Source organism: Microtus oregoni, unplaced genomic scaffold, assembly GCF_018167655.1.
Source record: "Microtus oregoni isolate MIOR12 unplaced genomic scaffold, Mior012 000053F_ref0000044, whole genome shotgun sequence".
Taxonomy (NCBI): Eukaryota; Metazoa; Chordata; class Mammalia; order Rodentia; family Cricetidae; genus Microtus; species Microtus oregoni.
This window is the reverse complement of record NW_024543829.1, coordinates 14838917-14865011: the sequence shown is the minus strand read 5'-3', so window position 1 is coordinate 14865011 and position 26095 is coordinate 14838917. Positions and strand designations below refer to the sequence as shown.

Genomic DNA, 26095 nt, shown 5'->3' with positions numbered 1-26095 from the left:
GTCTGGACAACTAGTCCACCATTCCCACTTCTCCCACTGGGCCATCACCAGGCTCCATAAGAAAGGAAGGGTTGAGCCTAAATTTCAGGAACTCTTGAGTCTGTCAGGGCTCCTTGAGTCTTGGGACTTGACCAAATACCTTACCGCCTTGGCTCCCTAGAGGAGCCATGTGCTTGAACACAAAATACATGAAGAACCCTTGTGAAGCCTCTTTTAAGGGTGGGCTGTCATCACCAGCATTCTGTCCCCTCACATAGCATACCTGCCGCCCTGTCTGCAGGACAGAATACCGGGAGAAATACCGGGAGGATGTGACAAGGAATGGTGACTGATCTGGTGAAAAGGGTTGTTGCTGAGAAATAAGGGAAGTGGAAGTCAAGTGGCCTGTCCAGGTTCTGCTACTTCATCTGACAGGCTCCAGCAAGGGCAGTGGGCTCTCAGTGGAGCTGCCTGCAGCCCAGCTTACAGTCTTCAGATCTCACTACCTCCTAGTGCACACTGCAGGGCTGAAGGTGCAAACGTGAACTAGATAACACTTGGGAACACAGCTGTCTAACCCTGGCTCAGAAACAGTAACACTTGCTGAGCCACCTTTGGCTGGAGTCTCCAAAAGCAGTGCTCAGCTGCTCCATGACCAGCAGTGTGTTGTATTCTTAAAACACCCGTTCCTGAGAGACCTGTTGCTAAGGTTTTGTTTAGCTTAGCACCTAAGTAACTGCAGAGGCCCAGCCAGGGGCCCAACTCAAGTACACAGCTCTCCCTGTCTCCAGCCCTGCTGTTTGCCTGGCTCACTACCTCACTGTCACCCAGCTACAGCTAGTACAATGTGCAGGAAAGGAAGCTGTAAAGTCCTGAGTCTCAGCACTGGGATCAAGGCGGGATCAAGGCGATGGAACTGCTTCCTTGAAGGTCAGAACCAGTGTTTATTACTACCATCTTAACACTGCTGGAACCAGCAACTCTGGCTGGGCTGCCCCTGCCCAAAAGAAGAAAAGCAGACCCACCCTGGGCAACCACAGCCACCTGATAGCAATAGGCAGGTGTCTGGAACCCGCCCCAACAACTTTGACAGGTAAAATTCTGTCATCCTAGTTGGAAGCCATTAATTAATTGTAATAAAATGTATACTACTGGATGGTGGTGGTGCACACCTTTAATCCCAGCACTTGGGAGGCAGAGGTAGGCAGCACCATGTGAGTTCAAGGCCAGCCTTGTCTACAGAGCAACTTCCAGGACAGCCAAGGCTGCACAGAGAAACCCTTTCTTGAACTCCCCCCACCCAACAAGTGTAATGGTACAAACTTAAAATCGCAACACTCAAAAGGATCACAAGGTTGAAACCAGCTTGGGCTACAAAATGAGACCACGTATCAGAAGACAACCCACCTAAGATTTATCATCTTGGGTGTGTCTGGTGCATGCCTTTGATCCCAGCACTGAGAGGGAGAGGCAGGCAGATCTCTGAGTTCCAGGATTTAAAAATAAACAAACTTCTAATTTTAGGGATGAGATCTACATTCTTGCACTTCCACCACAGCTACTGCCCTGGCCTGAAAGTGACCATCCCAACCTTGAAAACCAAGCAAAGTCTACTCAAGAGAGGGAAGGAGAACAGACTTCACATCCTGTGTGTCCAGGTGGCAGTGGAGAGAGTCTAGCCTCCCAGGCCAAGTCAGGGTTGGGGAGGTGAAAGAAAGGAAATGAAAACTGAATCACAGCCGAGGCTAGGATAATCCTCTGGTCACTTTTACCACAGATACTATTTTTGGTCCTCAGGAACCAGTTTTTGATAAATATACATAGTCCCACATGGACTCCTGAATCTCACCAAGTAAGAAAATCAAGACTGAAGCTCTAGGGCGAGAGAGAGAGGATCTCTGTGGAGTTTGAGGCCAGCCTGGTCAACATAGTTCCAGGATAACCAGGGTCACATAGTCAGACCCTATCAGAAACACCAAAGATTCAAGCCCTAATGTGACTGACTGTAAAAGCCACCTCAATCCAACACTATTCAGTTCTCTCCTCAGTCAACTGAGAGAGAAAGCCCTGGTCCCACGGTAGAACACACAGTGAGCAGTTGGAATGCTGCAGGTACAAAACATGGATGGTACCTGGTACTTCTCTGCCTGAAAATGATGAGAGAGCAGGCCGTGGGCCCTACTCAGAATAAGGAAAGGGAATACAGAATATCATGGAGTGCTGTCTTCCAGGCATAATACAGCTCTTAGCTTTTTAAAAAATCCTGATATGTATGGATGCGTGTGTAGACTGTGTGGAGCTGCTGAGCCCCTGCTGGAAGAGCACCAGGTGCTCTTCCCTGCTCTCTTGAGCTCCCAGCCCTTATTTCATCAGAGCAGCTGTTGCCACAGCACAAGAAAACCTTAGAGAGGCGGCTCCATTGGTGAAGTATTTACTGCGCAAGTCTGACAACCTGAGCTTGTCCTCGGGACCTACGTAAAGAGGGGGAGGCAAAAACAATTGGCACAATGAAAAGACGAGGGCTGGGGGTCTTTTGAAAGGAGGTAAGCAGGGTCATTAGATCGTCACTGGGAAGCTACACCTGCTCCCTCTCCACTACATATGATTCTGTCCCAGTTGCATGTGATATTGGAAGGCACCAGACTTAAATATATGGGAGTTGAAGATTGGAGGAGGGACCCCATCTTTACAGTTCCCCACACTGGGGTGAGTCCTCTGTGATAGAGCTGCTCGGGGTCCCCGTGCTCACGAAGTATGCCACTGACTGGGATCGGAATCATTTTTCTTTAGACTTTCATTGTTCATATTTCCCCAAGAAAATTATGACAGACAAAATTAAGATGAACTAGGGAGGGGACTTCCTGAGGCCCTCTTTCTCAGTCATGCCGCACTTCCCACGTGGTCCAGGGTCTCACTTCCTAAGCAGCCAGATGGGCATTTCCATTTCCATTTTTATTGAAATACAAAAAGTGCAGACGGTGAAATACATGATTGGGGCCAGGAAAATCACGGTAAATGTGAACACTGGATTCACAGAGCCCCCAGTACACACTGACAGGGCAGGGGCAGGGCTAGAGAGGTCCCAAAGGCTCCCCAATAAATGGAGTGTAGCAACACTTGATACAAAAAGGTGGGTGACAATCGAGTGGCCCGGGATTGACAGAAGCAGCACTTCAGGCATCAGAGACCTGATACACGGCGGCCTCATCTGCAAGATGCCCAGTGCAGGTCCCACAATACCCAGTGCCATCTCTGGAGCTGTCCTGCCTGGCCGCCCGCGCAGGGCAGGGCAGGCTCACTGCAGGTACTTGCCCTTCACTGGGGTCACGAGTTTTCAGTAGGCGTAGAATGAAAGCGGTCAGTCATCACTGCGGCTCAGGGTTTTTGAGAGACAACGGCCCGGTAGCCACCACACTCCCTCAATCTTCCTGGTGGGGTGATTTATTAGTAAAACCCCTTCCCCTCGTAGGGGCTTCTGAGCTCCGTGTCCTCCAAGAGTACCCAGGCAGGAAGTAAGGGCCACCAGGGATCCTGGAGCACTGTACACATGAGAGCGTGGGGGACAGGACTGTGCTGCTGACACACCTGACACTGGGGCTCTCCCAGGAATGGGAGGACCATTTCAACAGATGTGCAGAGTCTCAGTCTTGTGACCCAAGATGCCAGGTGTGGCAGAAATGGGGGAGTAGGACACACTGGGAGCAGTAGCACTTGAGGAGAAACAGACCCAGGAGGCAGAAGTGACAAGCCAACTCTGGTCTTGCCATCCGTACTAGTAGGAAGGGCAGCACAGGGAACTTGCGCCCAGGCCAACATTCACTTCTAAAAAGCACAGCAACTGACCAGAAAGGGATGTACCCAGCAGAGCCAGCTCAAGTCAAGAAGCTCAGCTGTCCCATTTCCTAACAAGCAGGAAAGAGAGGACCAGCCCCCGTACCAGCACAGCCGGCAGTGATTTAGTCTTCTACAATTGCCAGGGAAACAGGCAGGAAAAAGAAAAGGGTTACTGAGGTTCGGTCCTAGAGGCACCAAGCCCAGTTCTGGAAAGCCCAGCAACCAAAGAGGCAGTGAGAGGTATAAGGCAAAGAAAATGTCTTACGATAATAGAGGCCTCCAGGGCTGGTGAGGTGGGCCGGACAGAGGGAGAGTAGGGGCTGCCCAGTTAGTGAGCTCCAACTTCCATCTTCCAGGGTTTTGGGGGCCCCTTCCTAGGCAGGAACCCTAGACTCCAGGAGGACAAGTCCAACTGGGGATGCCAGAGAAGGGGCTGGTGGGGGCTGCGCTCAGACCTCCTAGGCGTCTGTGCTGGGGAACAACTCCCCTTGGTGATCCAGGAGGAACTTAGTGAAGGTGTTGATAGGATTAATGGCCTTGAGGGTGATAGCAGCGTCCTTGGCCCACAGCAGATTAGGGCCAAAGACCACAGCCAGGTTAGTGTTGGTCATCTTGTTCTGGTCACAATGGGCAGATATCTGTGGAAGGAAATGGGGCTACAACTAGAATCTAGGGCCCTGCCTCTTACTCCCAGCAACCACCTCCAAGCAGTGACCCCCCCCCACACCAGGTGAGTGGCAGGGGCCAGGGCTCACCTGTACCAGGAAGGCAGTCAGGAAGCGCAGCACCTGGTAGTTCTCCTCTGGCAGGCTGTGGAGAGCCTGCTGCGTGGCCTCCACTCTCTGGCTTTCATCAATGTCTGTGAAGAGGGCAGCTCCAGATTACAGGGCACAGGGCTAGCTCAGGAAACCCTGGTGTGAGACTAATGGGGACCCAACCGGACTTCTGAGAGCTGCTTATGCCCACGAGCCTGCAGGGGACGGTGGGTATGGCCATATACACTCCCCTGAGCTCAGTTCCGGCTCTGGCAGGGGATTTGCATAGCTGGGGAGGAAAGAGAGGACTCACTGAGGAAGCCCACAACGTGGGGGTAGAGGTCAAAGGTCAGCAAGGGCTCAGGAAGCTCCCGAAGGAAGGTCTTGAGGATGACTGCCGGCAAGTGCAGCTCGTTGTACTGGTCAAAGTCCACCGGCAGCCCTACGTGCAGGAAGAAAGAATGAGAGAACACCAGGCCAATCCAGAGGCCAACAAGCCCCCTTACTTTGTCCTTTTGTCTGCTGCACAGCTGCCTTTTCCCAGGACCCCCCTATTGCATCTGCCCCTTCACTTCCTTTTTCGGTTTTTGTTTGTTTGTTTTCTTCTTTTTTTTTCCTTTTTTGTTTGTTTTTCTTTCTTTTTCTTTTTTTTTAATTTATTTATTTATTATGTATACAATATTCTGCCAGGCCAGAAGAGGGTACTAGAACTCATTACAGATGGTTGTGAGCCACCATGTGGTTGCCGGGAATTGAACTCAGGACCTTTGGAAGAGCAGGCAATGCTCTTAACCACTGAGCCATCTCTCCAGTCCCGTTTTGTTTGTTTTTCAAGACCGGGTTTCTCCGTGTAGCCTTGGAGCCTGCCCTGGAACTTGCTCTGTAGACCAGGCTGGCCTTGAACTCAGAGACCTGACTGCCTCGGCCTCCTGGGTGCTGGGATTAAAGGTGTGCACCACCATTGCCCAGTTCTTTTCTTCCTCTCAACAAGGGTACACAGACTCAGACCATCTGCAGAGCATGAGGACACTGGAAAACGTGACAATTATTCCTTGCCCCTTTGCCTCTAAATGACCTTGAACCCAAGGCTGCAGCTCCCCAAAGTGAGGCAGCAGAAGCAGGACCTTTGGCCACACCAAAGGACATGGAAATTCTGGCAAGAAGAGAATCTGGGACCTTGCTTACAGCCCATCAGTTACAACACGTCCCCCCACCCCCCCCCCCTCTCTCTATCTCTCTCTCTCTCTCTCCCACCCCCACCCCCATCACTGCACACACACACGCTCTGGACAAGCTCAGGGGCTGGCCCACTCACCCATGTTGTATTTCTGCTGCACTTCCCGTACAACCTGGGTGTTGGCCGACCTCCGGAAGATGCCCTCTGTGGTGAGAGCTGGGGAATAAGGGGCTGGTGAGTCTCCGAGCTCTAGGTGATAGATCACTTCCTTGCCAGATCACTCTTGGAATTTAAAGAAGGGTCATTGGAGTGTACTTTTCTATGCTCTGCTCAGAGTTTCTCTAGGGCAGCCAGGGAAGAGAGTGGCCGGGAAGGTCACTAGGCCCAGGGCTCCACAGCACTCACCGTGAGCCTGCAAGTAGGCAACTGTCTCCCTGAGCACAACGGGAATGGGCTCCTGGTCTGGGTTCTTCTCCTGGAGGCTGTGGGAGCAGAGGGGTGAGCTGGGACTCTGCAGGCTGGTCCAGCTCCCATCAGCCCCAGCCTGCCCAACTTCAGTATACTCACTGCTGCAGTGAGACCCCAAACTGCTGGTTTGGCAGCGGGGGGCGTGGTGGCATGGGCTTGGGAGCTGTTGCAGGGCTCTTTTGGGTGGATTTGAGGAAGTCATCATACCTGGGAGAGTAGATGGAACAAGGGTCAGGCCCTCTGGCTCTGTAACTTTGTAGCCAATGCTATCAAGCATTTACTGTGTGATTTTATTCCCCCCCCCCCCCCCCCCCCCCGCTCCTCTTCCTTTCCTTTCTTTCTTTTTCTGAGACACGGTTTCTCTGTGTAACAGTCCTGGCTGTCCTGGAACTGGCTCTTGTAGACCTGCTGGCTTCAAACTCACTGAGATCCACCTGACACTGCTGTCCTCACTCCTCCAGGTTCTCCAGGGTCCACACGCAAGCACACGCCCCCACACACACACCCCACACCCTGCTGTCTCACTTGAGCACTGGGCGAGGGATCCCCAGCTGCTCCAGCTTCACATGCTCACTCAGCTCGCTCAGGTAATTCACGTAGAAGATCTTCCGACCAAACTTGAAACTGGAGGCAATGGGAAGGATCTGGGTCAAGCTGGACCCATGGTGGGCCTTTGCTTTTCCCTGCAGACAGGCACCTGGTCTACATCACCCCACGCTGTGTGAGGGGTGCACACCTGTGGCCTGCTCACCTGATGAGGGGCTTGAAGAGGATAAGCAAGGTTTTGATGAACATGGTCGGGTGCACAATATACAGGGCCTTGATGTTTTTCTTGTACCTGCAGGATAAGTGGAAAACTTGGGAATGGGTGGAGTGAGGGGCAGGGTTGTTAGGGGCCCTGCCTGTACTAACACGGAATAAGCTCCTGACCAGAACAACCCAGACAATCCAGAACCCAGACAGCTGTCAACACAGAGCCACCCACACTAGGCTCTGGAGCCCATCCCCATGTCCCAACCCACTTGCGATCAAATTCCCGGTAGGCATCCCGTAGCCAGCTGAGGGAGGGCTTGTTGTCACTGGTCAGGCCGTGGTGCAGGTAGAGCAGTGTGTAGTCACTCTCCACATACTGGTCCAGTGTGTGCTTCAAGTACCTTCAAGAGAAGTGCCAGGGTTGGGGGTGTAGCTCTGTGGTAGAGTAATCACCTAGCATGTGTGAGCCACAGGTTCAACTCCCAACGTCATACACACATAAAAAGCCCTGCTCAGATCTGTCCTCTGCACAACAGAAACCAGTACTCGCATCGCGGTTCCCTTCCCCACAGACCTCCCTGCTGTCATTTGCCTGTGTAGCCCACAGTCTCTCCTGGAAGAAGGCAGAGGCCAGAGCTGGACTAATGGAGAAGTATGCAAACAGCGCTCATTCTGACAGCAAAATCGGCAGACCTGAGGTCCAAGCTGGGCTGTGCATTCCGCAGTTAAAGGGCTTGGCATACTTTTCTCAGGATCGCCCTGAGTCACTGGTTATTGGTCAAAGCTTTTAATGTCTGCCAAACACTTCCAATACATTACCTCATTCTTCCCACATTACAACAGAAGCTCAAGTCAACCCTGTTTTACTAATGATGGCAATCAGCAGAGGTCAGGTGCTTGGCCAAGGTTTCAGTTTGTGGCACAGTGGTGAAGTGTCCAATGCCAAGACTGCATTCTAGACCTTGGAGCACTTCTGCCTCCTACAGAATCTGTGATCTATGGTACAGTCTATAAAACATTGTGTTCATGAAAGGACGTCAGGACGGCCAGAAGGTCAACTGTTCCAATCCGTAGGCTTTTGATGGACCACAAAGCCATACACACATACACACACACACACACACACACACACACACACACACACGCTGAACACACTGGAAATTTGGAAGTGATAAACAATAGGGAGCTGGAGAGATGGCTCAGCAGTTAAGAGCACTGGCTGTTCTTCCAGAGGTCCTGAGTTCAATTCCCAGCACCCACATGGTGGCTCACAACCATCTGTAATGAGATCTGGTGCCCTCTTCTGGCCCGCAGCCATACATGCAGGCAGAACATTTTATACTTAATAAACAAAAAAAACAAACAAATAAATAAATCTTTGCTGGGCACACGCCTTTAATCTCAGCACTAGGGAGGCAGAGGCAGGTGGGTCTCTGTGAGTTCAAGGCCAGCCTTGTCTACAGAGTGAGTTCCAGGATGTTCCAAAGCAACACTGAGAAACCCTGTCTCAAATAAATAGATAGATAGATAGATAGATAGATAAATAAATAAATAAGGAGAGGGTAGAAAGCCCAGGATCAGACCTCTTAGAAAATGGACAATCAGTCCCTTGGCAACCACACTCAGCTGCAAAATGACATCCTAGTACCACAGCCCTTTGTAAACACGGAGTGTTCAGTGTGGGTAAGGGCTAAATTATTCTGTGTAATAATGATAAGAATCAGGCTGGAAGCCGGGCAGTGGTGGTGCATGCTTTTAATCCCAGCACTTGGAAGGCAGAAGCAGGCGGATCTCTGTGAGTTAGAGGCCAGCCTGGTCTACAGAGTAAGTTCCAGAACAGCTAGAGCTGTTACACCAAGAGAAACCCTATCTCAAAAAGACAAAACAAAACAAAAAGAATTGAGCTGGAGAGATGGCTCAGAGGTTAAGAGCAGTGACTGCTCTTCTAGAGGTCCTGAGTTCAATTCCCAGCAACCACATGGTGGCTCACAACTATCTGTAATGAGATATAGTGCCCTCTTCTGGCCTGTAGACATACAGACAGAACACTGTATACATAATAAATAAAATCTTATAAATCTTATAAAAAAATGGCATTTTGCATGAGGAGAACAGCAGACACTCTGAGCCATGGATGCACGCCGTGACCTTTGGAGTGCAGGGGAGTTGTGCCCATCAGAAGCTGGGCAGTGTTCAAGAATACTTCCTAAGGAAACAGAGAGGAGTAGGAGACTGTTCATTCCAGAGTTTTATTAGGGAAAAAAATAACAACTCAGCAGCCAGCAAATTGTCCAATATCAGGAGATTGGCTAAAGAAATCATGGGACATCTATAAATAGACCATCTCATGGGATGCTTCTGCAGACAGGACTAATCTGTGAAGTCAGGCATCAGAACAGCAGTCATGCTGGAGGCAGACACTGGAAAAGCAAACTGGAGACCTGAGGTGGAGCGGGGCACTGATAGGTATGGAGTTTCTGGTTTGCTTTGTTTTTAGGTTTTTTGAGACAAGGTCCCACTCTGTAGCTCAGGCTGGCCTGAAACTCAAAATACTCCTTCATAAGCCCCCAAGTGCTGGTTGCAGACATGCATCATCGAATTCACCAGAAACTGGGTGTAGTGTTATAGGTATGTAGTCCCAAATACTCAAGAAGCTGAGGCAAATAGATCACTTAAGCCTAGGTGTTTACAACAAAATGAGAGCTGGCTTAAAAGAAAAAAAAAGTAGTACACAATTGGTTTACTTTTCTACATGCATATTATATGTAAATTACATGGTTTTTGAGGGTTTTCTTGGGGGTGGGTGGGAGAACCAGGCTGACCTGGAACTTACCGAGATCAACCTATCTCTGCTTTCCAAGTGCTGGAACTAAAGCACGCACTACTACTACATCCGGCTAAATAATATGGTTTTGGGTGTGGGTTTTTTTGGTTTTTTGTTTGTTTGGTTGGTTGGTTTGGTTTTTGTTTTTGTTTTCTTTTGTTTTTTTGAGACAGGGTTTCTCTGTAACCCTGGCTGTCCTAGAACTTACTCAGTACACTGGGCTGGCCTCGAACTCAGAGGTCTGACTACCTCTGCCCCCCAAGTGCTGGGATTAACGTCGTGCACTGTCACTGGCTGGGCTAAAAAAACAAAAGGACATCAAAGGATGTCTTTGAGGAATGTTTTATACCCTGAAGATGAAAGAATCATCCAAAACATCAAATTGAATATAGAGTTCCAAATGGAGAAGAAAATACAAAGTGGATGTAGCAGCATGCAATGGCTTTCTTTCTGGGTGACAGGCCTGTGAGACTTCATTGTTTTATAGGGGTGCTTTTTTCTGCACAACAACTTACATATTTTTAACCTCCCAAAATTGTAATACTCTAAAAATATATATGGTGAAATTTCATTATTACCTACAAGAACTCTGTGAGGACACAGAGAACTCAGAGTTTATATAGACCTCAGTGAGAACTGCCTCCAAGCACACAGCTAGTTAAAATTCAGAGCTCAAATTTAACTGGTCTTCTGATTCCTGATTCCAAGCTTCAAGCATTTTTCCATTTCAACCCCCTAGATCTGGGTGGGGAGTGGGGAAAAGCCAAGTCTGATGTAATCTGACTGAAAACAGGACAGACAGAACTAGTGGAAACACGAGTCTGGTCTCAGGAGGGACTGTGACCAAGTGGTGTGTGTGTGTGTGTCTGTGTGTGTGTGTGTGTCTGTGTGTGTGTGCCCGCGCGCGCAAAGGGAAGGAGGACCTGCAACAGCAAACTGCCCAGGACTCTTTGAGCACGAAGGAAGACCCAAGATAGACACAGCTGTCTTAGTAACTGCCCTAAAAACTAGCTGCTTTCCTCTCACTGGACCCACCACCTAGCCACAAGGCTGCTACTTGGTACATCAATCTAACAAAAAAGCTGGAGTGGGGTTTGTGACTCCGCCTCCTGGGGTGAGCTCTACAGTGACTACTCCCAGTTGGACATGTGGTGTACTGTCAACTAGGACTCTGCTGCTCATAAGGAGCTGTGGAAAGAGAGGTCACTACAAGGAATGAGCCCCTCAGCAGAGGCCAGCAGAAAGTCCACACTCAGGCCCCCAGTCTGCCCGAGACCACCACAACCCTGCATGTGTACAGCACTCAGGATCTTAGGGAGCTGCTGTGGGTATTGTACACATTTTACACTTGAGAGAGCACTCGAAACTGCTCAGGAAAAATATAAAATGGTCACCCTGAGCAAACTGAGGGCAATTTCTGCTGCTTTTTGGAATACCCCACATCCCTTGACAGCACACTGGTCCCTGCTATGGACCCAGATAAGGGTTGCCACATTTAGCCAGTGTGGGGCTTTGAATGAGAATGGCCCCCAAGGGTTCTTATATTTGAATGCTTAAGTCCCCAGGAAGTGTTTGAGGAGGATCAGAAGGGCTAGCAGGTGTGTCCTTATTGGAGGTGGTGTTTCATTAGGGGTGCGCCTTGAGGCTTCAAAAACCCTTGCCAGGCTGTGTGTGTGTGTGCGTGTGTGCGTGTGTGCGTGTGTGTGTGTGTGTGTGTGTACACACAGGCCTGGCGGCTGCCTGCACACCTGGATACAGCTCTCAACTACTTCTCCAGCACAGCACCATGACTGCCTGTGTGTAGCCATGCTCCCTACCATGACGACAAAAACTCTAAAACTGTAAGCAAGTCCCTGGTTAAATGCCTTCTTCTCTAAGAGTTGCCTTGGTCATGGAGTCTCTTCACAGCTACACCAGTGACCTAGACAAACAGCCAAGGACCTGTACTAGGAGAGAGTTCATACACATTTGGTAGCAGAAGCCCCACAGGTACAGAAGACATTGAACCAAACTTGGTACAAAGTAAGATAGTGTTATTTACGATTATAAATAGAAATGATTAAAAATCATGGTTCTGGAGAGATGGCTCAGATGTTAAGAGCACTGGCTGGCTATTCTTTCAGAGTACCCGGGTTTGATTTCCAGCACCACAGGGCAGCTCACACCTATAACTCCAGTTCCAGGGGATCTGACACCCTCATCTCAATGCATATAAAATGAAATTGAATGAATTATTTTTAAAAAGAATCATGATTATGCCTAGCAGTGGTGGTGCATACCTTTAATTCAGCACTTAGGAGACAGAGACAGGTGGATTTAAGTTCAAGGCCAGCCTGGTCTACAGAGTTAGTTCCAGGAAAGTCAGGGATACACAGAGAAACCTGTCTCAAAAAACTAAAAAAAAAAGAGAGAGAATCACGACTATATCAGGAACACCGTCCATATTTGGAAAGTATTTACTTTTCAAGATTATTTTCTGGTGTGCCATCTCACTCCTGTCAGGAAAGAGGCCACATGCCTCATTATCATCTTTAAACATTGAGAAAATAAAGCTCCAAGACCCTTGCCAAGGTCACAGTCTCTAGGACTAGAAATCAGGTCTGACTGCTCCTCCAGGGTTCTTCCCCACAGATGATATAAAGCAGCCCCACCTGACGCCCTGAGGGTACTCACCCCAAAAGCTTGCTGTGGTCCAGCTGATGGCTGGGGGGCATCCGACAGGCGCTGAAGACAATGATCTTCCGCCCGTATTTATCATCACCTAAGTGTGGAAGAAGACGGAGCACAGCTGGTGGAAAATGAACCATACCAACCTGGGGCCTGTGCCAGTGATTGCAGGGGCTTGGCTGACTCATGTCCATTACTCAAGGGCATGCTGGGTACAATTACTTCAAGCGCACTGAATTGGGACACGCCTCCCCCAGATTTTAACCTTGCTTTTTAACCCAGTCATGGTGACACTTGTAAACCCACACTTTGGAGTCAGGAAGATCAGGCTTTCAAGACCTTTCAAAACAGGCTTTCAAATTTTAATAGGTTCAAGGCCAGCGTAGGCTACATGACATAGTCTCAAAAAAATAAAAATAAAACAAAACAGTAGTAATAAAACCACTTTTAGGATAGATACAGTGTTGAGTGCCTTTAAATCTAGCACTTGAGAGGCAGGAGCTAAGACAGAAAAACTGTGAGTCTAAGCCAGCCTAGTCCACCAAGCAAGTTCCAAGATAGCAAGGTATAGTGAGACCCTTTCTTTATAAGTAAGTAAAATCACCTTGAAAGGGTAATGTCTGTGGAGACAACATACATTCATCAGTAGATAAATGTATGGGGATGTAACTCAGTTGGCAGCATGCCTGCTCAGGTTAGCATACAGGGAGCCCTGGGTTTGATCCCTAGTACCACATAAACCAAAAGTGATAGTTGTTACATCTGTTACCCCAGCTCTCAGAGACAGAAGCAGGAAGACCAGAAGTTCAAAGTTATCCTTAGCTACATTTAAATAAATTTGAGGCTAGGCTAAGATACATGATAATCTATGTCATGAAAAATAAAGTATATTCATGCAATAAAAGTATGACCACAAAAAGGAAGAAAGTACTGATATATGGCACAAAATATATATGAACCTTGAGAATCGGCTAAGTGAGAGCAGCCTGGAACAAAGGGTAGCTACTGTATGATTTTGTGAGAGTCTAAGACAGTGCTACTCCACTGTGGGCCACAACCCCTTGGGATCAAATGACCTTTCTACAGGAGTCACAAATCAGACATCCTGCTTACCAGATATTTATATTACAATTCATAACAACAGCAAAATCACAGTTATGAGGTAGCAATAAAAATCATTTTATGGTTGGGGTGTCACCACAACATGAGAAACTGTATTAGGATGGTTGAGAACCAATGGTCTAAGACCACAAGTCCACAGAGTTGGGAAGCAAATGAGTAGGCTTCAGACGCGGGAGGCGGAGAAACTGAAACAGTGATAAACTGCTGTGGGAGCTCTTCTGCTCCTTCAGCCAATAGCCTTTAAGATACCAGCCCACTTGGGTGTGGTCTCTTTTGCTTTAAAATGCAGCAGTAGCCCTGCTCCTGCTCTCTTGCTTCCTCTTCTGGCTCCCACTTCTGGCTGCTAGACTCTATTCCTGTTCGTGCACAGAACTGTTGTCTAGGACAGTGATCTGTAAGTTTTCCCCTTAAATAAATAACCCTCTTATTAATTGTAATTCCAAACTGGTGTGGGACTGTTTTGTGACGTATGCCTTCATCTGGTGACAACGAAGAACATTTGGTTTTAGAACCCCCAGCTCTACTACCCACTGCCAGCTTGGAGTGCGCCTGGCTAGGACCTCCCTCAGCCAGCCACGGCCTGTGTGTGGAGCCAGCAGTTCTTTTGGATACAGAATTCTCACAAAGTGGTGGCTTTTCTTGCTGCGGATCGGCTGTGGTTCTTTATCTTATCTCATTACTCACTTCAGAAGGGCTTCCAGCCCTCTCACCACCACACACTGTGCGGATATTCAGACTGGATACGGGCTTTCCTGGGTGCCTGCTGTTATCTTGTTATCCCTGTGCTCCTGCGGCTGTTGACTGATCAGGGCCCACTATGGTACACACAGTTTGTGATTTCTATTAATAACTATTTTTTGATCTAAGCATATCTTTTAGCCTTTCACACTAAAATCAGATTCATACCAGTCACGTGACTCCAACTGTATCATTAGGCCCAGCTGGGTTAGTTTTGTAGGTGGCCTGCGACACCTACTGGCAGGTTATGGTTATTGCACCTAATCAAGCTAATTAAATCTGTATCTTAAATATAGATCATAAGTTGCTAATTTAAAAGGGCAATATGTTAGACAACCTAACCATCCAAGGTTTCAACAGCCTCTTTACTTACAGCATGTATGAGGTATTACAGGTATTACAAGACTTTTATGATGCCCTTTCTACATCATTAACCTTAATTCTGGGGATTAGTTTTGTCCTCAATATTTTTTCCTTAAAAAATGGTTTGACAATAGAGCTAAGAATGAGGGGTTTTTAGAAATGGTGCAGTCTTTACAGACTGAAACCATGTTTCTCAAGAAAGAGTTTGGAAATCTGAAGGACATGACTTCATTTAATGGAAGATTCAGCACTCTGGAGAAGGAAACAGCTGATTTGGCACATAAAACCCAGTCAATGACAGTGGGTGCTGAAACATTATTTGAGAGAATTCGCACTGTTGAATGTCTTAATCATACTCTGTCAAGGGGGAATGACAGATTAACTGACAGAATGTCTCTCCGGGAAGGTAATATGCATGCTACAAAGATTATGTCCAAGGATGAGACATTATCTCTACTGGACAGACTTCATACCTTGGAATCATCAATGAGGACATTAGAGCAGAACACGGGACAGGAATTCAGACATTACAAAAGGCAATGGTAAACAGATTTGAAAATATTGAGGAAATTATCAAATTTGATGACCAGGAACAAAAGGTACAAAGGCAAAATTTAACCACATCGGTACATAAAAATCCCCGAGGTAGCTTCCGCAGAGTTCTGCCTGCCTTTCCAGTAATAACAACAGAAAAAGCATCTGGCCCCAAGTATCCTAAGGTAGTCAAAGAATATACATGGGAGCCCACACGTATGACTGATCTAAAGGAAATTAAAGAAGCAGTTGTAGCTTATGGACTACATTCATCCTTTGTTAGGGAGATGGTCAAAACCTGGGCTTTCAGTAACAAAGCAACAACTCAAGATTGGGCTCAGTTAATCTCAGCAGTCCTAGAAAGTGGACAGCAGTTACTTTGGAGGTTCTTTTTTAAAGAGGAGGCGAGAACTTTAGAGCAATAAGAAAAAGCAAATGGACTTGAGATTTCCCTAGATCAAATTCTAAGCGAAGGACCTTACTCTGATCCTCAGGATCAAGCTCTTTATGATGGCTACACATTGTCCCTATGCAGCACAGCAGCTTCAAAGGCTTGGGACAGGATTCAGGAACCAGAAAAGAGAGTTGAATCTATCTTAGGGTTAAAGAGGGCCAGAGAGAATCTTTTAGTGACTTTTTGCAAAGACTAACTAGGGCTATACAAATAGGAGTAACTGACCCAGAAGCTTGACATATAATAATTGAATATTTGGCTTATGAGAATGCCCACATTGAGTGCAAACGGATCCTTGGACCTTTAAAGATCAGATCAGCACCCAGGGATGAATGGGTCTTGCGTTACAATGAATGTTGAGACACTTGACTATGGTAGTGAAGTGTGGGTAGAAGAAGCAATTTCCAATGGTAAGAGAGGACATCAAAATACCAAATGTTTTAATTGTAGAATGGGACATCTGAGAAGGGATTGTCGACAATGGATTCCTAGGAATAATGCCTCCTTGGGAATGGCAGAAATAGGAGGACTCAGTTTCCAGGTGTATGTAGGAGGTGTGGCAAAGGCCGACACTGGAACAATGAAGGTAGGTCAATGACAGATAGACAAGCAAACCAATACCATCAGGAAACACTGTGGGGGGCCTCTTGCAGGCCCCCATGATGAATGTGGTCCAGTCATTCCCAGTTACGATGGAGAATGTGTCTTACCAAGAAAATTAAAAAATCCAATGCCTGCTGTAAAAAGCAATACTGGTCTGAATGATGGGATAAATGTGGAGGGTGAGTCAAAAACTCCAGTGGGACAGAGGAAACATGTATTCTAGCAGACTTCTATAAATGATCAAAGACCAAAGCTAAGAGTTTGTATAAATGGCATTTTTATTGAAGGCTTATTAGACACAGGTGTGGATGTCAGTATCATTACTCCAGAATCTTGGCATCTGAATTGGCCTCTTCAAGAGGTAAATGTTCAGTTCCTGGGAATTGGAACCCTATCTCGGGTTGAATGCATAGGGCCAGAAGGTCAGATAGGAAGACTAAGGCCATATATAGCCAATAATGCAGTGAATTTGTGGGGCCATGTCCTATTGCAGCAATGGAATACCCAGATTAACATTCCTGCCATCCCAAAATCTTATGTTTTTAAGGAAAATATTAGAAGATATTATAGACGACAGACACCAGCCATTCGGGTTGTATAAGAACACAAAGCAATTGATAAACCTTCAGAGATACCAACAGCCCTACCTTTAAAATTGTTAACTGAGAAACCAATATGGGTTAAGCAGTGGCCTCTAGCTGAGGAAAAGTCGCAGGCTTTAGAACAGCTGGTACAACAAGATGCTCGACATATAGACAAATCTACTAGCCCTTGGAATTCTCCTGTATTTGTTGTTAAAATGAAATCTGGAAAATGGAGAACGGTGACAGATCCAAGGGCTATCAATGTGGGAGAATTGTCTGTATTCTGTCAATCATGTTTTAAATAAATGCTGATTGGCCAGGCAGGAAGTATAGGCGGGAAAACCAGACAGGAAGTAGAAATGATGTAATGAGAACAGGAGAATTCTGGGAAGGAGGAAGTTGATTCCTCCCACTCCTGCCCAGAAGACCAAAGCAGCAGGATGTGATCTGCACCACTGAAAAAAGGTACTGAGTCACATTGCTAACATAGATCAGAAAAATGGGTTAATCAAGACGTGAGAGTTAGCCAATGAGAGGCTAGAGCTAATGGGCCAATTAGCTTATAATTTATGGAGACCTATGTGTGATTTTCTTTGGGGCTAAACAGTTTTTGGGTACTGGGCGAGACAGAAACCCCAACAACAAGCAGGCCCCCGTTCATGTTATATATCAACAAAGTTATTCAACCTCTGGGCCCTCTACAACCTGGAATTCCTCTGCCTTCTCTGTTACCAAAGGGATGGCTTGTCATAGTTACTGATTTAAAGTATTGTTTCTTCACTATACCATTACAAGAAAAGAATAGAGAAAAGTGTGCCTTCACAGTGCCTACTTAAAATAATTCTCAGCCTACTAAAAGATATCAATGGACCATCCTCCCACAGGGAATACTCCATAGCCCAACCCTGTGCCAATACTTTGTCAGCCAGCCATTGGAAATAATACATAAGCAATTTCCCAAGTCTATAATCTACAATAACATGGATGACATTTTGTTATCTGATTCAAATATAGATACCTTAGAAAGGATGTTTAAAGAAGTAAAGAAAGTTTTGCCTAAATGGGGATTACAAATTGCTCCTGAAAAGATTCAAAGAAGAGATTCTGTTAATTACCTAGGTTACATAATAGGTTTACAGAAAATTAGAACACAAACGGCACAAATTTGGAGAGACCGGTTACGGACTCTTAATGACTTTCAAAGATTATTAGGAGACATTTCCAATCTATGACCGGCTGTTGGGATAACACCTGATCTAATAATTCATTTAAACAAACCTTAGATGGTGATAAAGACTTGAATAGTCCTAGAGAATTAACAGTTGAAGCAGAAAAGGAATTAGGATTGTTGAGGGAAATTACAGGAGGCACATGTAGATGAGGTGAATCCAAATCTTAATTGTAATCTAGTCATATTGCCTTCCAGAATTTCTCCTACAGGAATTTTAATGCAGAGGGACGATAATATCTTAGAATGGATCTTTTTACCACATAAACCAAGTAAAAAATTAAAAACTTATGTGGAAAATCTCTGAATTAATTCTAAAAGGTAAACTGAGACTTCGTCAATTAGCAGGTATACACACACACACACACACACACACACACACACACAAACACACACCCAGCAGGCCTAAACCTGAAGCTCCTCTACCTCAGTTTACTGAGTGATAGAATTCGGTATTTTTGCTTGTTTGTTTTTGTCTTTGTTTTTATAAGACAGGGTCTCATTATGTAGTCCTGGCTGTCCTGGAACTCACTATGTAGACCGGCTGGACTTGAACTATAGAGATCCCCCTGCCTTTGCCTCCCAAGCAGTAGGATTAAAGGTGTGTGCCACCACCTCCAGCTTTGATATTTATTATAGGTATGTGCGCACCACACTAGTTCTCTGAACCCTGAAGTGCTAGTGTTTTGGGGGGGCAGCTGCTGGTGGCTTCCATCTAAGTTCCTGCCCTCATTTACTTCCAACTGGCTCTGTTGGGGGAAAGGAAAGCAGCAGAGCAGGGGGAGAGACACAGACACAGAACGTAGCCCAGCCACACAATCTGAAGTTCAGAAGTCCTGGGACTCCTGCATGAAGGGGAGCATCACCTGCCTAGTTCCACCTAAGCAGAAGGAATGCCTGGAATGCGGGTGCTGAAGTGGGAGGGCCTGGGGAGAGCATTGAAGCTTTTATTTGAAGCCTGTCTGGAAGAGTTTTGTACCTGGCCAAGGTAGAGGGTCTGAGAGCTTTGGGATGTAAGGTGTCAGTGAGAGGGTAAGGCTACAGGCCAGGAGCATGTTGTTCCACCTCTCAGCTGGCCACAGAAGAGGGGTGTAGAAACCCTTCATCCGTGCTTTATGAGCAACCCTAATAAACTCACTGGTTCACCAAAAGTTACAAAGATGTGCATTTTCTCTAGAAAAAGAAATTTGTGCCTTGGTAGCCCTGGGTGGGGGGTCAAAGAGGACTGTGACTGGCTTTAAGACTGGACTGTTATCCGGGTGGTGGTGGCGCACGCCTTTAATCCCAGCACTCAGGAGGCAGAGGCAGGCGGATCTCTGGGAGTTCGAGGACAGCCTGGTCTAGAAGAGCTAGTTCCAGGACAGGAACCAAAAGCTACGGAGAAACCCTATCTCGAAAATAAAAAAAAAAAAAAAAAAGACTGGACTGTTAGGTTCCTTTTTATTGTTTCATTTTTCCCAGTACTGAGGCTGGTACCCAGGCCTTGCACTAGGTTGAGAGCTTTACCACTGAATCATACCCAGTGTAAGAATGTAAGCTTCTAGGAAAGGGGGCGGATACCCAGGCAAGTCCTCGGTGCTAACCATAAGGCTGATCTGGTAACACACACTGAAAAATGTCAAGACAGCAAGGGGATCAAGGATCAGTCAGGAGTTGGAAGGCATGCATGGGATGAGTCAGAGCCCTGGGGCTCTAGGCCTTGTCCTCTGACTCCTCAGAAATGGAAGTCCCATCACCAAGTTTGCAAGCAAGCAGGGTGGCTACTACAGGAAGCATACCGGAACCCCCTCCCTACTCTCAGAAGGGATTAGAGCTGATTCTGCCCTGGACCCTTAAGAGAGACACAGAGCTGGCAGCTGGGTGCTGGGGAGAGGGTGGAGTAGGAGAAGCCTGCATTCCCCAGATACCAATCAGGCTCTTTCAAGGTAGCATGGGTGTTAACCAGCAACAGGAGAGCCTCTCCAGCAGGCTTTCCGGGTGCTGCTGCCCACAACCTGCAGGACAAGAACTTCTAAGGTGGAGGTCGGGACTGAGAAAGTTACGGTATATGAAGACTGTTTACATTTGTTAAATATTTTTTTCAAAGATTTATTTATTATGTGTACAACATTCTGACGCCATGTATGCCCGCACACCAGAAGAGGGCACCAGATCTCATTATAGATGGCTGTGAGCCACCATGTGGTTTCTGGGAACTGAACTCAGCACTTCTGGAAGAGCAGCCAGTGCTCCTAACCTCTGAACCATTTCTCCAGCCCCTTGTTAAATATTTCTATTGCCAGGCATTTTGCAAGCCAGTTGACATTATGTTGGAGGCCTGAAACCAGCTGTTGTATAAACTTAAAAGGTTACAAATAATGGTCTCTTTGCCTTCTATAGAGTCTACTGTTCCAGCACAACACTGGAAAGACCCCACAAGGACCAAGTCAAATTTGACTGAGGTCCACGGCAGCTACTGAAGGGAGGGACAAACATAGGCTGTCGAGGAGTTGGGAGTATTGCCTCCTCTCCCTTACACACAGGTCCTTTCTCTGAACTCTAGTTCAGACATCACCACTGGTTCTTCAAACAAGACTTGTCTATACCGGGAGCTTCCCGAGGCACAGCCCCTAGAGCTCCCCTCTCCAGAGTTTTGGGTCTCCACCTCATCATGTCTCTCAGACACTCTGCTATTTCCTGCTTCCAAAGCCAACACCAGCTCCCAGATTCCTATGATGGAGCTGCAATTAAGCTGGTCCCACCTGCCTCCACCAAGAGTCCTTTCTGATTCATAGAGCCAGAGGCCACAGCCAGGGGGGCCAAGCACAGACAACCAGAACTGACACCTACCTGGCTGGGCCCCCTCAGGCTCGCCACATTCTGGAGAAACAAACAAAAAAATGCTGCAAGGTGGTGTTTTGTTGCAAGACAAGGGAACACCCACAGAAGTGGGGGGAACAACCTCACCTGCTCTCTTCTGACTGACTACCAAGTCAGGAGGCTGTCAGGGCAGACATTAGACACCCTGACACCTTACTCAGATTCCCAGGCTCAGACCTAAGCCAGGAAGAAACTGTCTTGCTTCTGCAGGGTCAAGAGAGATCGTTCAAGGGCTCCAACCCAGACCAAAGTAAGCATCAGAAACTCAGGCACCATGGGAATGCCTTCGACATTGTGGCCTCTTCTGACCCTGACAACAAGAGCCAGCTCACTGAGGCTCACTAGTTCCCTGCTCCAGTCTCTTCTGGGGCTGCCTTATGACACAGGGAGCTTCCTGAAGCAGAGAGCCAAAAGGTTCCTGCACCCATTCTCAGCAGGGCAGCACACCCACTAGAAACTTGACGTTCCAGGGAGTCACGTGGCACTGTGCATCTTGAAAAGGCTCTGCCCATTCCAAACCCCCAGAAGGGGGCGACATTATCCGCATCTCCAGTGACTGATGGAAAAGCAGGTATCAGGGATCAGGGCGAGTGAAGACAGGACAGGAAGGTAGCTCTAGCTCCCAGGATGCTAACATACGAGAATCATTGTACTCCTCTCAACAACAGTATGAGAAAGGAGGTCAGAGAGCAAAACTGGATCAAACTCAACTTTCTAACTTCAAAGCTCTTAGGCCACAATGCCTCCCACATTCCGGCTGCAGTGGGAGACCAGGGACCATATGTCAGGAAGCAGTGGTACATACCAATCAAAACCAGTCCATGCTCATAAGGGAAGATCCATAAGCCCAAGAGCAGGCCAGAGGCTAGGCACAAAATGTACCCTTTCTTGGTAGCAAAAGAGGCTGGCTTCTCTAAGCCAGGAGCACGGAATATCAGGGAAGAAGTACCTTACTGAGCATGCTTACCTGCTACTTCCACAATCTGGTGCCGGGCAATGTCATAGTAAGGGTCATCCCACTTCAGGTGTGTGACAGGTTCTGGAGAGCTGCTTTTAGAGTCATCTGAGGAATATGGCAAAGGCAGAGTCACTTTCTCCATGACTCATTCTCTCTAGCCTGCCCCTAGGGAACTTACAGTCCTAGCCATACTCTAGGGCTGGTCTCCTTGGCCCAACCTTACCCCCTGAAGACTCCTCCAGCAGGAAGGAGCCTCCTCTCCGGGGTGTCTACAGTTGCCTGAGACATTGTGCCACTCACCTGACTTGGGAAAGTCTGGCATTTCATCAGAAGGCCAGTTCTTCTCATCAATGGAGGCTAGCTTCAACTGGTTCAGAGCTGGGCTGGTATCATCCAAGGTCAGATCATCTTGCAGCTCTGAGAGAGGATCCATGGCTGTGTCTGTTTCCTGCAGAAGAACCAGAGGAGAAACCTGGATGTGGAGGGGAGGAAGAGAGGTGGGTCAGATTCTGTAATTCTTTCAGTGAACCCTTCTGTCCTCTTCTTTTCTCTTCTGGCACCCTTGTCCCTATTCCTCAACAGTCCTAATCCTGCCAAGAGTTCCACAGAGCATGTTGCCAGAAAAGGCAGCTGGAGTAGCGGATGGCACAGCCCAGCACCTCCCTTCAGGTCCTCAGCCAGATCCCACACTGCCTGTCACCCGACTGACCAAGTAACGCAGCCCCAACTGCCAAAGGGCATATCCTCACATTCCCCAACAGTTACAGGAATAGATGCTACAAGAATCTGAGGAATCCAAGAGTCTCCAAATGCCATGAAAAAGGCCAGCTGGGGCCCTGGCTATCCCACTTCTTTCTCCGGTCGAAGATGATAGGGTCCCAGGAGAAAGGGTCATGGCTGAGGTGTGCACTTTGGTTTACCTGGGACAAGGAATGGAATCTATCTGCCAATCCCAGCAGACCTCTTGTAGGTCCCCAATGCTCTTGGCCCTCTCTAAACCTGTAGGGGTTCCAGACCGTGGTTTCCCTGTGGCAAAGTCAACAGACTGTCTTAAGGATGTTAGGGCACAGAGGGAAAAGAGGTTGCCCGCAATATCTAGAGTATGGAGATCAGAAGAGCTGGGGGAAGAGTTGGCACTAAAACCAGGTCTAGGACCCAGCCAATGGAGGTAGCACCTCCCTTGAGCTCACCAGATGGGTGAGGAATGAGGCTTCATCCAACCTAGTTGCCCAACACCAAAGAAGAAACTGCATTCCCGAGGCCAGGAGAAAATGACATATAAGGTCAGAGAATCAGTAGGACAGGTGAGAGAAGAGAAAGGGCCTGGGGGTAGGAAGAAGAGAAGAGCTGCCACGTGAGATGCACACTGTGAGCACAAGGATCATGACAACCGCCCCTCCCCACATATTACAGCCTAGGGCTCTAAATGGTGAACAGCTCCCAGGGTCTAAACAACAACTTCCTTGTTACCATGGCAATATACTGAGTCAGTAGGAAAACTGTTTCAGGTTTTCAAAGCCAAAGACCTTGCTTCTTCCTTGCTCTTTTTCTCCCATCCCTTGGGGATTCACTCATCCAGCTGGACACCAAAATACAGGTTCCTCACTAAGAACACAGAGGGCAAACCTTTCACATTCAGGAACGCATTTCTCTTGGTGAGTAACTTTGCCTTTGCCCAAAGACCGGATCCTCACTCCCCCTTCAACCCTCGGCCCTCCAACCGGGCAATCTCCAGTATTGAGGAATTTGCCTCTGGCCCACTGACTCTCCCAGATTCAACCAGGAGGCTACAGGGCTGCTTCTCACAGGACCATTGCTTAGTGGCTCTCAACCTGTGGGTTGAAATCCCTTTGGTGACCAAATGACCCTTTCACAGGGGTCACCTATGACCATTGGGAAACATGGATGTTTATATTATGATTCATAACAGTAACAAAATTACAGTTATGAAAATAATTTTATGGATGGGGTCACCGCAACATGAGGGATCAGGAAGGGTGAGAAGCACTGGCTCATGAAAGTGAACCGACTCCAGTTGGAAACAATACCCTCCTGCTAGAGTGGCTCCCCACTCATCACTGCCCAGGCGCCAGGAACTTCTTGGCACCCCCGACCTCACAGCTATGCAAGAGAAATCATTTTGTACACAATAATATCTGGCGTGACAGAAAAAGCATGAAATCGAATATATGAAAAACCAGGTGACAGTCCTGCCCAAGCCAAGGGCTGCAGAGATCCTGGGCCAGCGCCTTCCCTGTCGGGATCTTAAATTTCCTCATCTATGAAGCAAAGGCTCCTCCCAGATCTAACTCCCTAGTGCTCAGAAGCACTTGCTGGAAGTAAACAGGATTAAAAGTAGTGGTTAGAGTTGAGCTGTGTGTGAGGGAGGACAGCTGAATGGGACTCCCATCTCTTTCCCAGGAGCCTCTTTCTCTCCTGAGCTCCTTCAACTCCCACATAACCTCCTTTACCAGCAAAACTAATCACAGTGTGCCCAGCTCCCTGACCTCTCTTGGCCCCTTCTATTGCCTTCTCTGAGCCCAGATGTTTATCTGCTGTCCAGTGGGAGATGAATTTCCCGCGAAGGGAAATTCTAACACAAAATGACAGAAATGAAATAATACCAGCCACTTGCGAGCCCTATTAAGCTCTGCAGAAACACTTCTCTCTCTAAGATGAATCTTGCGTTTTTGGCATGTAAACCTTTACCTTTAGAGAGTGTTCACGCGTCACTTTAGAAAAAGACTTGACTTTGGCAAAATCATAAATCTCTCAAAAATTCTGATATCTGTGAACTTCTCAAAAAAAAAAAAAATAGAACAGGGCCGGGCGGTGGTGGCGCACGCCTTTAATCCCAGCACTCGGGAGGCAGAGGCAGGCGGATCTCTGTGAGTTCGAGACCAGCCTGGTCTACAAGAGCTAGTTCCAGGACAGGCTCCAAAACCACAGAGAAACCCTGTCTCGAAAAACCAAAAAAAAAAAAAAAATAGAACAGATCCATGAAATCTTGCATGCAATTTTAAAGGCTTCACAAGCCTCTGAACTACTGTCTAAGAGCCTATTTCGAAGGCTAAGGCCACAGCTCAGTAATAGAGCACTTTGCCTGCACATGCAGAGCCCTAGATTCCCACTCCAGCACAGGAAAACAAAGCAACTTATTCAGAATAATGCCTGGCACGTGGTAGACATCCTGTCATCAGCTGAATGACTGAATGATTTTCCTAAGAGAAGAAAGGAACCAACACTTGTGAAAGACCAACATAGTACCCGAGCTGGAACCAGTTCACCTCACAACCGCACTACTAGGTCAGCGTATGCTAGTAAAGCCATTTACGGTTCGAGCAAAATGGGGGCTAGGGGATGAGCACGTTGTTAAAGGTCATAGAGCCCAGAGGGAGGATTTCAATCCACAAGTACGTTTGAGGTGGCCTCTTGGTGAAAGTCAGACCCTCAACAACACTCCTATGTGTCTGTCACAAATTCATAGGGTTCAAAGAGAAGCCACGAAGGGGCAGCCAGAACTTGAATACCAGGGCGGTACAGAGATAGCAACTTGAAGTCATAATGTTTGCTGGTGTTGGAATCGGATTGTTGTGACTCCGGAAAAACATAAATCCTACACGACAGTAACTCCCAATTATAATCTCGTTTGCATAGTCAAAAACCTACACTGAATGTATTTCATTTCACAAGAAAATGAGAAGAAAGCATGGCCTATCAAGTGGCAAAGTCGACCATTTCCCTCTAATTTCTCGATCTCAGAGCTTTGCCGGATCCTGTCAGGGAGACTTCTCCCACCCACGGGTTTGTTCTGTACTGGCCTATGCCTTGGAGAGGGAAGGAAGAAGTCAGAGAAAGTGGTTGTCTTCTCATTGCAGACACAGAAGTGGGGCAAAATCCCGGCAGTGGAGAGACCAAGGCCCTCGGGCCCAGTTCTACCTCGGCGTCACTGCCTCCAAATCTCCCCTTTAGGACCTAAGCCCTTCAGACGACCAGCGCAGCTCTTCCCCTTCCCCCACCGCGCCCAGCGAGACCCCGCGCTCTGCAGCTCACCGCGCTCAGGCAAGGCTCCCTCTGCCACGCCTGTCAAAGCTCGGCAAACATCCGGCTCCGAGGAGGAACGGGAACCGCCCCCTCCGGGGCCCCCGCGCCCCAGCTACTTCCGCCACATCTTCCTACTTCCGGTTTTCTTCCT

General features: G+C 47.7%; 1 protein-coding gene across 2 annotated transcripts; it reads right to left on the bottom strand.

Moving 5' to 3' along the window:
* Positions 1–2921: 2921 nt before the first annotated feature.
* Positions 2922–26093, bottom strand: Arhgap1 (Rho GTPase activating protein 1). 2 transcript variants are annotated; one of them, XM_041637614.1, is made up of 14 exons: positions 25954–26093; positions 22201–22372; positions 21910–22005; positions 20913–20942; positions 12464–12551; positions 7236–7367; positions 6965–7051; positions 6739–6837; positions 6313–6420; positions 6151–6227; positions 5884–5961; positions 4882–5010; positions 4569–4672; positions 2922–4451 (listed from the first exon to the last, which is right to left on the bottom strand). In XM_041637614.1, exons 2-14 carry the CDS (start codon positions 22331–22333, stop codon positions 4272–4274), a joined length of 1341 nt encoding a protein of 446 aa, XP_041493548.1. In that variant the 5' UTR covers positions 22334–22372; positions 25954–26093; the 3' UTR covers positions 2922–4271. The 2 variants fall into 2 exon arrangements, with proteins under 2 accessions (XP_041493548.1, XP_041493549.1); XM_041637615.1 differs by lacking the exon at positions 20913–20942.
* Positions 26094–26095: the final 2 nt, after the last annotated feature.